At 32.5% G+C, this 15,075-nt stretch overlaps 1 protein-coding gene across 3 annotated transcripts; it reads right to left on the reverse strand.

Annotated features, from left to right (window-relative positions):
- Positions 1-1,515: 1,515 nt before the first annotated feature.
- Positions 1,516-15,057, reverse strand: LOC103512772 (28S ribosomal protein S11, mitochondrial). Of its 3 annotated transcripts, XM_026826233.1 has the most exons (6): positions 14,652-15,057; positions 14,220-14,277; positions 13,973-14,045; positions 9,195-9,295; positions 8,551-8,616; positions 7,695-8,297 (listed from the first exon to the last, which is right to left on the reverse strand). In XM_026826233.1, exons 1-6 carry the CDS (start codon positions 14,906-14,908, stop codon positions 8,190-8,192), a joined length of 663 nt encoding a protein of 220 aa, XP_026682034.1. In that variant the 5' UTR covers positions 14,909-15,057; the 3' UTR covers positions 7,695-8,189. The 3 variants fall into 3 exon arrangements, with proteins under 3 accessions (XP_008475788.1, XP_026682034.1, XP_008475781.1); XM_008477566.3 differs by lacking the exons at positions 7,695-8,297; positions 8,551-8,616; positions 14,220-14,277 and adding exons at positions 1,516-2,228; positions 2,504-2,569 and having other exon boundaries at positions 13,973-14,103; positions 14,652-15,055; XM_008477559.3 differs by lacking the exon at positions 14,220-14,277 and having other exon boundaries at positions 13,973-14,103; positions 14,652-15,055.
- Positions 15,058-15,075: the final 18 nt, after the last annotated feature.

Consider the following 15,075-nt stretch of genomic DNA (forward strand, 5'->3'; position numbering starts at 1 on the left):
TTCTTCCTCTCATCACGTCACAGCCCCACAATGCAAAACGAGGATGACGTGTCAGGATTGGCTGGATGAGAATATCGCGCATGCGCAGTACATATCTCTCATGATATTTGAATTTGAAATGTTGCCGCCATTAATTTTCATGTACAAAATAAAATGTGGTCTTTCTTTGAAAATTGGGGATAATTTTCTGTATGGACGAGAATATAGGTGCAATTAAGTGATTAAAAAGTATTTATTAGGTAATATAACAGATTTACGCTATTTAGTTGACGAGAAAGACGACTTAGGTCAAGATCAGGTATCTTTGAAACGTAATATTCACACAAAAAAATGAGGTAGGTATACGTTTTATCAACTAATAACAGGAATTCAAGGAATATTGGGGCTAATTTGTACAAAAACACACCAAAAATTTAAGTGATTAAAAAGTATTTATTAGGTAATATAATAGATTTACGCTATTTAGTTGACGAGAAAGACGACTTAGGTCAAGACCAGGTATCTTTGAAACGTAATATTCACACAAAAAAAATGAGGTAGGTATACGTTTTATCAACTAATAACAGGAATTCAAGGAATATTGGGGCTAATTTGTACAAAAACACACGAAAAAAGAGAGTCTAAAATGATCTGAACAAAAGAAAATGCTTCGATCGCCCCAAATATGGTCATGATTGATAAATGACACCAAGAAATTCAATTAAAAAACAACAGCAACCACACCCATAGAAAAGAGGTATTACATGAAAGAAAGAAACTCTGGCAACAGTGTATTTATCACTAATGGAGGCAAAATTCAAATTTTGAAAAAATACACAGGAATGACAAAGTTAGAAAACCCAAGATTAGAAAAGATCTACGGACTAAGCTCTAAATAAAAGAAGGGTCTTCAGTCTCAGGATTAAAATCTGTCACTCTAATATTTAAGAAAATTCAGGGAGCTTGGAAGAAAATCACCAGGGACAGAGCATGAACTGGAAAATACTGAAAGAGAAAAATCAATTGGTATTCTGATACAAAGGACAAAGTAACAAATACCTGTCAAATTGCAGATTTAGTAAACCAAGAGGGGGACCAATATCCAAGAAAAAGAAGAGCAGTCTGAAGAAAGAAAGAGATCAGGTGATTTTCTAATGAAGAAAATCAATAGGTGACTGATTCAATGATTCATTATTAAAGAAAACAATAAAAAGAGACTAGAATGTAGAAAATCAAGAGGTGATTTAAAATTCCCAAGGAGTTGCGAAAGTAAACCAAGAGGGGGACCAATATCCAAGAAAAAGAAGAGCAGTTTGAAGAAAGAAAGAAATCAGGTGATTTTCTAATGAAGAAAATCAATAGGTGACTGGTTCAATGATTCATTATTAAAGAAAACAATAAAAAGAGACTAGAATGTAGAAAATCAAGAGGTGATTTAAAATTCCCAAGGAGTTGCGAGAAGAAAAAAAAAAAAAAATTCAATTATCACAGATTTAAATTAAACTAAGAATATCTTTCAGCAATATTTTTTCAAATGGTCTCATAAGGTCACAAGACTGATATTGTTAATGCAAGGTGAAGTTTATTCAAAATAGGACAACACAATACACAGACCAATGAAAGATACCCAAGATAATATTAGATACCAAGAGTTCAAAAGATGGAAAAATATTGCTAACTAGAGGATGTTATACTTAGCGCTACAAAGTAAAATGTAACTTAAAAGCCTAAGAAATAACCACAGAGTCTGTAGCAAACTTATCTACTGGAATAAAGGAGAAAATTGGACAACCTTAGATTTCTCCCAACTGATAGATATAATAAAAATGTCCCATAAAACCCATGTAACAAATCTAAAACTTTTCCCCTTCACTAATCCTATAAATCAATCTACAAGAAAATAAACTTATGTGTGATAGGGTTCATCCCTCAACACAAATAATAAATCTTTTAATGATCCCATGATAGGATAGTGAAGATTCCTTGGAGAAACCAAGCTAGTAAAGAACCAATAATTTTTGTTTTTCCCTCAACCTAGAGTTCTAACTCATAAGTCATAACTGAATAGATAAATACTGAGACATGGGTAAAAGAAATTAACAACAACAAAAATAATTCTCTACCTTGGCTGCGATGGCTTTTTAGATCTTGCGCTGCTTTCTTGGTCTTGGCGGGGTTTCAGAGCATCTTGTTGAGTCGGTAATGGACACAATGTTCAGACCTGTCATTTCCAAGCCTTTTATTGATGCCTGTAAAATACACAAAGGTACAAAATTAGTCAAAGGCAAAAGAATTGAACTACTTAGTATTGATGACAGGTACATTAATGAACCAAAATTAAATTCACATTGAAACCAGTCATATCAAAATTAGTTTTTTTTTCTTCTTCTTCTTCTTCTTCTTCTTCTTCTTCTTCTTTCTAGACTTGACAAAGACCTTGTTCTTGGTCTAAAAAGCATAATAATTAATATAGTATTCAGAAAGAGGCATTTCAGGGGGAAAAAAAATCAAAGAAGAAACTTACCAATCTGCCAGGCCCAAGGCCTCGCACATTGATCCTCACTGAAGATACACCAATTTCCAGAGCTTTCTGAAATCCAAACAAGAACACATAGAGAAAATTTAGATCAAACCTTCAAGAAGTAAAGAGACTACGGAGTTTAAAAGGACAGATTAAAGAAGAGATAAAACTTGTCAGCAATTATCTGAAACTACAGTAACTACGATACGTATCTTCTCATTAATCCCACCAACTAGAAAACTTGAAATTTTGAATACTTAATTGTAACGTGATTTTACGTGACAAGTTAACCATAAAGTGAAAATTATCTGTCACCATAAAGTCAATAAAAATGATAAGAAATAAATTGATAATTATCTTTTTTGATAAATAATTGATATTCCAAGCTTTTCCTAATGACTTCAACCAAGTTATAAATGAATACCCGAGATGACCTACACCTACGAGTAAATGTAAGCGAATTTCTAACATTGACTAAGAAAATAAAGAGATAACTTGAAAATAAAATCAAGAGTTGATTCAAAAATGAAGAAAATCAAGGGTTAACTTGAGAAACTTGTGAGTTGACAAAAGAGTGAAGAAAATCAAGAGATAATTCAATAATGAAGAAAATGCAGAGTTGACTGAAGATTAGAGAAAATCAAGAATTGACTCAAGAATGGAGAAATTTACGAGTTGACACAAAAATTAAGAAAATCAAGAGATATCTCAATAAGTAACAAAGAAAAATATTAAATAACTCAGGAATGAAGAAAATTGAGAGATAGTTCAAGAATGAAGAAAATCAAGAGATAGCTCAAGAATAAAGAAAATTATTAGATAACTGAGGAATGAAGAAAATTAAGAGATAGCTCAAGAATGAAGAAAATTATCAGATATCTCAAGAATGAAGAAAATTAAGATATAGCTCAAGAGTGAAGAAACTTTAGAGCAGATTCAAGAATAAAGAAAATCAAGAGATAACTCAAGAATAAAGAAAATTATTATACAACTCAGGAATGAAGAAAATCAAGAGATAGCTCAAGAATGAAGATTATTACATGAACAAAATTAAGATATAGCTTAAGAATGAAGAAAATCAAGAGATAACTCAAGAATGAAGAAAATTATTATACAACTCAGGAATGAAGAAAATTAAAAGATAGCTCAAGAATGAAGATTATTACATGAACAAAATTAAGATATAGCTTAAGAATGAAGAAAATCAAGAGATAACTCAAGAATGAAGAAAATTATCAGATATCTCAAGAATGAAGAAAATCAAGATATGACTCAAGAGTGAAGAAAATTTAGAGCAGATTCAAGAATGAAGAAAATCAAGAGATAACTAGAGAACGAACGAAATTAAGATATAAATCAATAATGAAGAAAATCAAGATAATTCAAGAATGAAGAAAATTGAGAGATGACTCAAGAATGAAGGAAATTAAGAGATAACTAAAGAATTAAGGAAATCCAGAGTTTACTCAAGAATGAAGAAAATTAAGAGTACACTCAATAATGAAGAAAATTAAGAGTACACTCAAGAATGAAGGAAATTAAGATATAAATCAATAATGAAGAAAATCAAGAGATAATTCAAGAATGAAGGAAATTAAGAGATAACTAAAGAATATTGTTTTGTACAACGCTTATGGTACCTGAGATCAATCAGTGTGATTTCTCAATTATTTAGCCTTAAGATACCATGAAGGCTAAATAATTGAGAAATCACACTAATTTAGAGCAGATTCAAGAATGAAGAAAATCAAGAGATAACTAGAGAACGAAGGAAATTAAGATATAAATCAATAATGAAGAAAATCAAGATAATTCAAGAATGAAGAAAATTGAGAGATGACTCAAGAATGAAGAAAATCCCTACAATTGCCCCTTCAAATTAGTCGCGTATGCAATATGCACTGCTTAAAATTTAGTGAAAGCGCTATAGAGAATGAAGAAAATCAAGAGATAACTCAAGAATGAAGGAAATTAAGAGATAACTAAAAAGAATTAAGGAAATCCAGAGTTTACTCAAGAATGAAGAAAATCAAGAGATAACTAGAGAATGAAGGAAATTAAGATATAAATCAATAATGAAGAAAATCAAGAGATAATTCAAGAATGAAGGAAATTAAGAGATAACTAAAGAATGAAGAAAATCCAGAGTTTACTCAAGAATGAAGAAAATTAAGAGTACACTCGAGAATGAAGAAAATAAAGAGATAACTCAAGAATGAAGGAAATTAAGAGATGACTCGAGAATGAAGAAAATTAAGAGATAACTCAAAAATGAAGAAAATTGAGAGTACACTCAAGAATGAAGAAAATCAAAAGATAACTCAAGAATGTAGGAAATTAAGAGATAACTAAAGAATGAAGAAAATCCAGAGTTTACTCAAGAATGAAGAAAATTAAGAGTACACTCGAGAATGAAGAAAATAAAGAGATAACTCAAGAATGAAGGAAATTAAGAGATAACTCGAGAATGAAGAAAATTAAGAGTACACTCAAGAATGAAGAAAATCAAAAGATAACTCAAGAATGTAGGAAATTAAGAGATAACTAAAGAATGAAGAAAATCCAGAGTTTACTCAAGAATGAAGAAAATTAAGAGTACACCCAAGAATGAAAAAAATGAAGAGATAACTCAAGAATGAAGAAAATTGAGAGTACACTGAAGAATAGAGAGAATCGAGAGTTGACAAGAGAATTAAGAGTTCACTTAAAAATGAAGAAACTTAAGGGATAACTCAAGAATTAAGAAAAAATGAAGAAAATTGAGAGTACAATCAATAATGAAGAAGATCCAAAGATAACTCAAGAATGAAGAAAATTAAGAGTACACTAAAGAATAGAGAGAATCGAGAGTTGACAAGAGAATTAAGAGTTCACTTAAAAATGAAGAAACTTAAGGGATAACTCAAGAATTAAGAAAAACAAGGGCTAACACAAAAATGAAGAAAATTAAGAGACAAGTCAATAATGGAGAAAATAAAGAGATAAATCAATAGTGAAGATATTAAAAAGTAATGGAAGAATCTTGAAAATTACCTTTTAAATAAATTACCTAATCATCTCTAGGAAAACTCATCAGTAATGAAGAGATTTGACACCAAATTGAGAGGTACTCAATTTAGAGGCTGAAGTGAAGAGGCTTCATAATGAGCAAAGGTACCATCCTGAATCATTAACTAGTGAAAAACTTGTACTTCACACAGGTCATCAGTAATGAAGAGATTTGACACCAAATTGAGAGGTACTTAATTTAGAGGCTGAAGTGAAGAGGCTTCATAATGAGCAAAGGTACCATCCTGAATCATTAACTAGTGAAAAACTTGTACTTCACACAGTGTTCTTGACCTACATTAATTTAAAAGCTGAACCATTTAAAACTGACAGATGGTCCACCCTGTTTATTAGAATGAATAAGATATTTATGCTGTCAAATTCTCAACCACCCTGTTTATCAGAAGAGGAAAATTTCAGAAAATACCCTGCAATATGTAGCACTGAGAGAAGGAGATCATAAAATTTCTTTAACATAATAAATCTAAACCCACATATTAAAAAACTGAACAAACAAATAAAAAAACAATCAACTAAACAAAATCAATGACCATTTCCTTTGATAAAAACAAAAGACCTCAAAAAACTCCTTGATCAAGTAACCAACAAAACAATCAACTAAACAAAATCAATGACCATTTCCTTTGATAAAAACAAAAGACCTCAAAAAACTCCTTGATCAAGTAACCAACCTAGCAAGAAACGAGATTGAGGGAGCTCATCAATGCTACCAAAAAAATAGAAGCACACTTACATTTAGAAGAACAAAAACACTACCCTTTACTTCTACTTGATTCCATAAAATAGTTATCAAAAAATCAACTCTCTTTTTTATAACAGACAACTCATCAAATTTCTCTGAGGAAGAATTAGTAGTTGCTTTACCTGTTTCAGTAGAATTTTCAAATCATAAATGAACATTTTAATGCTTGGGAAAAATTTCAAAATTTTCACAAAATTATAATGTAATTCCATAAAATAGTTATCAAAAAATCAACTCTCTTTTTTATAACAGAAAGTCATCAAATTTCTCCGAGGAAGAATTAGTAGTTACTTTACCTGTTTCAGTAGAATTTTCAAATCATAAATGAACATTTTAATGCTTGGGAAAAATTTCAAAATTTTCACAAAATTATAATGTAAATTTGTTTGTGGCCAGCAAACCTATAAATCTAGGGGAAAGCACTTGTGGATGCAGTGTGAACGCTTCTCCAAGGGAGAACCTTATGCACTAGTCAAATATTCAACAAGTGGATGATAGATGGATGGGGATAGATGAATGTCTATTCCTTTCTTAATACTATTAAAAGCAAAATAAATATTTTAAAGGTTTGAAAAAAAAAAAAAAAAAAAAAAAAAAAAAGAGAAAAACAAGTGTGTGTAAAATTACTATCTTTTCCAAACGTTCAAGGAATTTCACAGGGAAAACTGAAAGGTGAATGTGACTTTCCACAAACCTAATAAATTTTATCTTTACACATTGAATTCTTTTCAAAACTTTAAAATATTACTTTGAAGTAGAGATTTCCTATGAATAATATAATTTGCATTAGATTTCAATTTTGATCTTTAAAAAAGTTTTGTTTTATTATGAATAAATTAAAAAAAGAAGAAAAAAATTCAATTATCACAGATTTAAATTAAACTAAGAATATCTTTCAGCAATATTTTTTCAAATGGTCTCATAAGGTCACAAGACTTGTGACGTCAAACTTTACGATTTATTGGTATTATTTAAATTGATTTATCTCGGTATCTAGAAGTCTTAGAAGAAAAAGAAAAATTCCGTTGGTCCTCATTTTTCCTGCTCTATGACTTTGAAACATCACACAAGTAAGCGCAACTGATATTGTTTCATGGGATATAATAAGGGATTTTTTTTTCTGTGGGACAAAATTTTGAGAGGTATTTTACCCCAGTCTGCCTGGTTTTTCCATTACGCAAGTAGTACATCTTTAGTACACAAGTAGTACTGTCTACCTGAAAATTTAGTATGCTGGTAGTAAACAACTGATTTTCATTAGTCCATACTTTTGTGGAATAAGACCCAGACCCAGAAGGAGGCATTTTTTTGTATGGGGAGGGGGGGGGGGGTTTCAGACTAGGATTACACAGACCAATGAAAGATACCCAAGATAATATTAGATACCAAGAGTTCAAAAGTTGGAAAAATATTGCTAACTAGAGGATGTTATACTTAGCACTACAAAGTAAAATGTAACTTAAAAGCCTAAGAAATAACCACAGAGTCTGTAGCAAACTTATCTACTGGAATAAAGGAGAAAATTGGACAACGTTAGATTTCTCCCAACTGATAGATATAATAAAAATGTCCCATAAAACCCATGTAACAAATCTAAAACTTTTCTCCTTCACTAATCCTATAAATCAATCTACAAGAAAATAAACTTATGTGTGATAGGGTTCATCCCTCAACACAAAGAATAAATCTTTTAATGATCCCATGATAGGATAGTCAAGATTCCTCGAAGAAACCAAGCTGGTAAAGAACCAATAATTTTTGTTTTTCCCTCAACCTAGAGTTCTACTTAACTCATAACTGAATAGATAAATACTGAGACATAGGTAAAAGAAATTAACAACAACAAAAATAATTCTCTACCTTGACTGTGATGGCTTTTTAGATCTTGCGCTGCTTTCTTGGTCTTGGTGGGGTTTCAGAGCATCTTGTTGAGTCGGTAATGGACACAATGTTCAGACCTGTCATTTCCAAGCCTTTTATTGATGCCTGTAAAATACACAAAGGTACAAAATTGGTCAAAGGCAAAAGAATTGAACTACTTACTATTGATGACAGGTACATTAATGAACCAAAATTAAATTCACATTGAAACCAGTCATATCAAAATTAGTTTTTTTTTTCCTCTTCTTCTTCTTTCTAGACTTGACAAAGCCCTTGTTCTTGGTCTAAAAAGCATAATAATTAATATAGTATTCAGAAAGAGGCATTTCAGGGGGAAAAAATCAAAGAAGAAACTTACCAATCTGCCAGGCCCAAGGCCTCGCACATTGATCCTCACTGAAGATACACCGATTTCCAGAGCTTTCTGAAATCCAAACAAGAACACATAGAGAAAATTTAGATCAAACCTTCAAGAAGTAAAGAGACTACGGAGTTTAAAGCCAGGATCACTTTGCCTAGTTTAATTGCAGATCTTGTGTTTCATTGTAATACCAACTGAGGCTCAGTCACACAGTCAAACTTTGAGATCAAAAAAACCCCATTGGGTTAGGCAATGTGATTGGTTAATCTTACTCCACAGTACAGAATTGATTAACTGATTATTTTTTGGGGGGAAGAAAGCTGTCAGCATTATTATTGTATTGCAAGTCTATTTCCACCTAAAACCAATGGCTGAAAGGGATGATAAGTCAAAGTGTTTACACTTCAAGTGAAAAAAATTATGGGGGGAGTCATAGCAAAGAATTTTACAAATAAAGTGTAACAAATTTTATGTTGAAATACTGTCACCAATGCTCACCTTTCCAATAGTTATCCCTGCAGCCTGAGCTGCTATGTTGGTTCCTTTCCCGAAGTGAAAAAAATTATGGGGGGAGTATAGCAAAGAATTTTACAAATAGAGTGCAACAAATTTTATGTTGAAATACTGTCACCAATGCTCACCTTTCCAATAGTTATCCCTGCAGCCTGAGCTGCTATGTTGGTTCCTTTCCTGGCATTTTTGAATCCTTCCATACCACAGGATCTCAGTAGTTTCACAACTCCTGTAAAATGGGAGGGATATTATAGTTCTGTGAGTTATATGAAGGGATAGAGGATTACAGTGGCCAAGAAATGAGTATGTTACAGAGGGGTGAACAACATTTACAAGGTGATCAGTAGCCTGTTCCAAAAAAGTAGGGGAGGGGATGCAAATGTAAAAGTGATAATAATTTACATAAGGTAGTAAAGCTAGCAATTTACAAGCTTTTAAATATATTACCAATTACACTAACTCAAATACCAAAAATTTTGATAAAAAGATGCCTTGTACCACTATTGAATGAATATATCAAAACAGAAGAATATAATCAAGTATTGGAAGTACTGGAATGAAAAATGTATGTACGTAACTTCATGGTCTGTGTTGCAGCTTGTTATTCATCAGCAGAGATGTGCAAAATGCTTTTGAAAACCAATTTGAAATGCAAAATGTAAAATGCCTCTAGAAAACCAATTTGAAATGCAAAATGTAAATTTGACTGGCTGAAAGTTGGAAAAGAGTGATTTTACTGAAAACGTGGCACGTCGCAATATGGTAGCCATTTTCTAACTCTAAAATGTAAAACGTAGTTTGAAGGCATTGCTCAGTGAAAATTTGATACCAAGGTATAGGAAAGAGTAAAGATGGCTATTTTTAGTGGAATTGATGGGCAAATAGATGGAGGAGTTGAAACATGAGAAATATTAGAAACTTACCTGTGTGCTCGATCGATTCCAATGGAACGTTCTCCTTCTGTACCTTCATCTCTTGGCAGGGAAGTTTGTACGTAATACTAAATGGTTCCCTTGTGGGGACCAAGTGGGGGGGAGGGACAGATAATGGTTCAATTCTGAAACAACTGGTTTTATCCTATCCTGTCCATCTTTTTTTTGATGTTGTAATTTTCTCTTTGCTCTTTGATTTTTGGATGATAGCCAAATCCTGTTTTTAAATTTACCTCTATCAAAAACCTTTAAAATATAAGTAGGTGCCTCCTTATCTTATATTATAAGAACGAGATCCATTCACTCATTCACATTTCACAGTTCACACACTGATCGCTCTATCTCGAGAACCACAACACCTAGAAAGCTGAAATTTGGTAGGAATATTCCTTTTATGGTCTAGGTGTGCAATAAGAAAGGATTTTGCGAAAATCTAAACCGATCCTGAGATAGGTATGATCAATTTTTCATCGCTAAAATCTCCATAAGAAATACACAGAGTACAGAGACTGCGGGAGAGAAAACTTTTCCTCATTAATCGCTAAAATCTCCATAAGAAATACACAGGAAGCAGAGACTGCGGGAGAGAAATGTTCCGCTCTCAACCAACATTTTGAGTTTCGTTCATGTTTTTAGTTTGATAACTATGCAGCTAATAGGGAGCGCACAGTGCAAACGTATTTTATTATTTTCTACAAGTTCAGCCATGCCTTTTCTACAAGTTTGGCTGTGCCTCGGGATGAACTAGCAGCATTCTGGAGCGAAGCGACGGAATTCAGCTAGTTGTGAAATAAAGTTCACCCCCCCCCCTTAAGTCCTGCCCTGTATTAAGGACACCTTTTAAGTCCTGCCCTGTATTGAGACATTCCTGGTAAGAAAATAACACTCCACATTAAAAATCTCTCTTTTATGTAGGTACCTACATGAAATTGCAAGTATATGAGAAAGGACTTCCAAGTTCAACTTGTAATGTTGCTTAATAGGACACCCTGTAGAGATGTGGAAAAGAAAAATCTCACAAAAGAGGGTAAAGTTAAACTAGGGCAAAGTTGATGCCTGAGGCATTCTACACCACTCCACACAGTATAGTTGCCACATCAAACAAGATATAAATTAAGAATGTAAAGACATTGATTAGGATGAAAGGACGGCATTCATTGCAAAAATATTACAAGTGGTAAGTAGGTAGGTATCTGGTGAGAGGTCTTTATTACTAAAATTGTGAAATACAAAAAAGCTTAGCATGCAGAAAATATCACCTCATGAAAATATAAGAAAGCTCTGGCTATGAGGATGTCAAATGGAAAGCAGCAAGTCATGCAAAATGGAAAATTTCCGTCAAGGACAAATGTACTAAGGCACTTTAGAGTCTTCTAAAGCCTTTCATATGACTTGATTTTTACGTTACCTACTTTTCTTTTATCATACGAGTACCTACCTACAAATGATGAGGAAATAAGTATGTAGGTAGGTACCTCCATAATTATATTTATAACCACTATAACAATAGGTATCTAATATTATTAATAATGTAAGTAGGTACCCAGTTAGGTACCTTCCTAGGTATGTAGGTATATTGAATATTGAAACAAACAAATGGCTTTTTATGAAGCTCTAAAAAAGTAGGTGAGTTTTAAAACATCAGGATAAAATTTAGTAGTTCCCTATCATCTAGCTAACGTTATTTATTAGAAACGTGTAGGCATTTTTAATGCAAATTTGGTGAGATTAAGTGTCTTTTTATTTTAGCATATTTTTTAAAATTTAAAGTTATTTAAAATTACACTAATAGGTAGTTTTAATAGGTAGATATTTTAAGATTTTTTTTTTTTGAAGTTATGAACATTTTAAACGAACAAAGAGGTAATTTAAGAAAGTAGTCTAGAACTATTAATGAATGTATTTTTGTATTTAAATCATTAGCTACATGTTTAATACAAGTAAGTAGAATTAATGCAAGCTGTATACAACGCGGTGTCAAATGATGAGATCGCTGGCATTAAACAAGTAGGTATAGGTACCTGGGTATTACCTACCTATCTAGGTAGGGTATAAAATGTAAATATAAGAGTGTTGTGCAATTTTTCAGAAATAGGTAGGCAGAAAAAAAAAAATATTGACTATCGTATTAAATATAATCAGTAGGCATAGGCACCTCTCTGTAGCAAAAATTCAATTGGCCTACATACCTAAGTATTTATTTTTCTCAGCAATTGAAATTTTATTAGAAATTAGACAGTTGGTGCTTACATGGTAAAAACTATTTTGTATGTAGGTATGTAATCACCACTGTATAGATATTTGTGTAGGTTAAAACGAGCCCTATATTATTACCTAGATACCAAGCATAAGATATTTGTGAACTTCGAAATCAGTGCTCCGAATAACATAACGGAACTTGAAAATCTAACCCTGAAGTACACAGCTTGCATAAATTTAAAATTTCAATTTAGATAATAGTTAGAAACGAGCCCTATATTATTACCTAGATACCAAGCATAAGTTTGTGAACTTCGAAATCAATGCTCCGAATAACATAACGGAACTTGAAAATCTAACCCTGAAGTACACAGCTTGCATAAATTTAAAATTTCAATTTAGATAATAGTTATTTACATGCATTTATTAAAAATGAAATTGAGTTGTTAAAATAATAATTTATAATAAGAAGTAAATTATTAAACAAAATATCACATTCTCCCATCATGATGAGTCTAGATAAAATACGTTTTTTATTGTTATTTTATCTAGAAATTGTATTTTTTTTTTTAATTTATATTATATATTTTTTTATAACTTAAATAATGTTTGTAATTTACTCCCAATAATACACAAAATGTTGATCATTTGTGAAAGATCTTGTTGTGTACTACCTAACCCTATCAGGGTACCAACTACAGTGTTAGAAAAATTGCAATTTAAATTAGTTCAAACACAAATTTCAACTGTGTTGTTCCTAATAAACACTAGGTACTTAAAAATTTTCAAGACATAGCTAGGACTCAAACCAACAACCTCCTGAAGTCCTGATTCAAAGTTCACCATGTAAACCACTAGACTAGACCATAATATTTATAAAAAAAAAATTAAGGACCTCTTCAAAAGTAAGTATGTATACTAATACCATCTTATTAGCTTGGAAGGTAGTGCACCTGCATGTAAGCATTCTTTTGAGGGATGGTTCCCTTGTGGGGACCAAGTTGGGGGGGGGGAGGGACAGATAATGGTTCAATTCTGAAACAACTGGTTTTATCCTATCCTGTCCATCTTTTTTCTTTGCTGTTGTAATTTTCTCCTGTCCTGTGCTCTTTGATTTTGGGATGATAGCCAAATCCTGTTTTTACATTTGCCTCTATTAAAAACCTGCCTACTTATTGTGAAGTAAAGTTCCCCCCCCCCTTAAGCCCTGCCCTATATTGAGGACACCTTTCAAGTCCTGCCCTGTATTGAGACATTCCTGGTAAGAAAATAACACTCCACATTAAAAATCCCTCTTTTATGTAGGTACCTACATGAAATTGCAAGTATATGAGAAAGGACTTCCAAGTTCAACTTGTAATGTTGCTTAATAGGACACCCTGTAGAGATGTGGAAAAGAAAAATCTCACAAAAGAAAAATTGAGAAGAAGGTAAAGTTAAACTAGGGCAAAGTTGATGCCCAAGGCATTCTACACCACCCAGTATAGTTGCCACATCAAACAAGATATAAATTAAGAATGTAAAGACATTGATTAGGATGAAAGGACTGCATTCATTGCAAAAATATTACAAGTGGTAAGTAGGTAGGTATCTGGCGAGAGGTCTTTATTACTAAAATTGTTACAAAAAAGCTTAGCATGCAGAAAATATCACCTCATCAAAATATAAGAAAGCTCTGGCTATGAGGATGTCAAATGGAAAGCAGCAAGTCATGCAAAATGGAAAATTTCCGTCAAGGACAAATGTAGGTCACAGAAAAAATGAGAAAAACTTACCTTTAGCATCTGAAAGGGACAGGATGGTGTTGTTTTTGGTGACACGGATGTTCATGATGGGCAGATTCTTGAACTTCAATCCATCAAAGATCAAGTCGGGAGTATTTTCATCTGGGAAGATGTCCTTCCTCCTGAAATACAAAGGGTAACAATAGAAGTAAGGGTGTGGCACATCTAGAACATTCTATGGAGAAAATTTCCAATATGAAAAGGAAAAAAGCAACTCTGGTTCAGTTTATGAAAAGGCTTTCAATCCATCGAAGATCAAGTCGGGAGTATTTTCATCCGGGAAGATGTCCTTCCTCCTGAAATACAAAGGGTAACAATAGAAGGGTGTGGCACATCTAGAACATTCTATGGAGAAAATTTCCAATATGAAAAGGAAAAAAGCAACTCTGGTTCAGTTTATGAAAAGGCAAACTGCTAGAGGTTCGAAATGCATAGAAAAGGAATCTGAATGACTGGCTGAAAGTTGGAAAAGAGTGATTTTACTGAAAACGTGGCACGTCGCAATATGGTAGCCATTTTCTAATTCTAAAATGTAAAACGTAGTTTGAAGGCATTGCTGAGTGAAAATTTGATACCAAGGTATAGGGAAAGAGTGAAGATGGATATTTTTAGTGGAATTGATGGACAAATAGATGGAGGAGTTGAAACATAAGAAATATTCGAAACTTACCTGTGTGCTCGATCGATTCCAATGGAACGTTCTCCTTCTGTACCTTCATCTCTTGGCAGGGAAGTTTGTACGTAATACTTCCGATCTTTCTCTTTACTACGTGGTGCGCTGGAATGAAATGAACGACTGCACGAACTCTCAACAAGACAAATATTTGGGCTCGCTCCACCTTGAGCTGTCCCCACCCTAGAGATCAATAAATTCGAGAACGGGACAGTTGATTTGACGATTGTAGAGTTAATAAACTGTTTGAGCATGATTATAAAATGTTCTTGAAAGTAATAAAGGGATTATATTCTATAAAAGTTCTTTTTAATGCTCTAAAAAGCTCACAAAATTGATAAATTTGAAAAAATTTACACAATAAAATGCTTTGGACAAAACTCACGCCATTGTTCACGTTTCCACAATGCTCAATCTTGAT

The sequence above is a fragment of the Diaphorina citri genome, unplaced genomic scaffold (genome assembly GCF_000475195.1).
Source record: "Diaphorina citri unplaced genomic scaffold, Diaci psyllid genome assembly version 1.1 scaffold38, whole genome shotgun sequence".
Classification (NCBI taxonomy): domain Eukaryota; kingdom Metazoa; phylum Arthropoda; class Insecta; order Hemiptera; family Psyllidae; genus Diaphorina; species Diaphorina citri.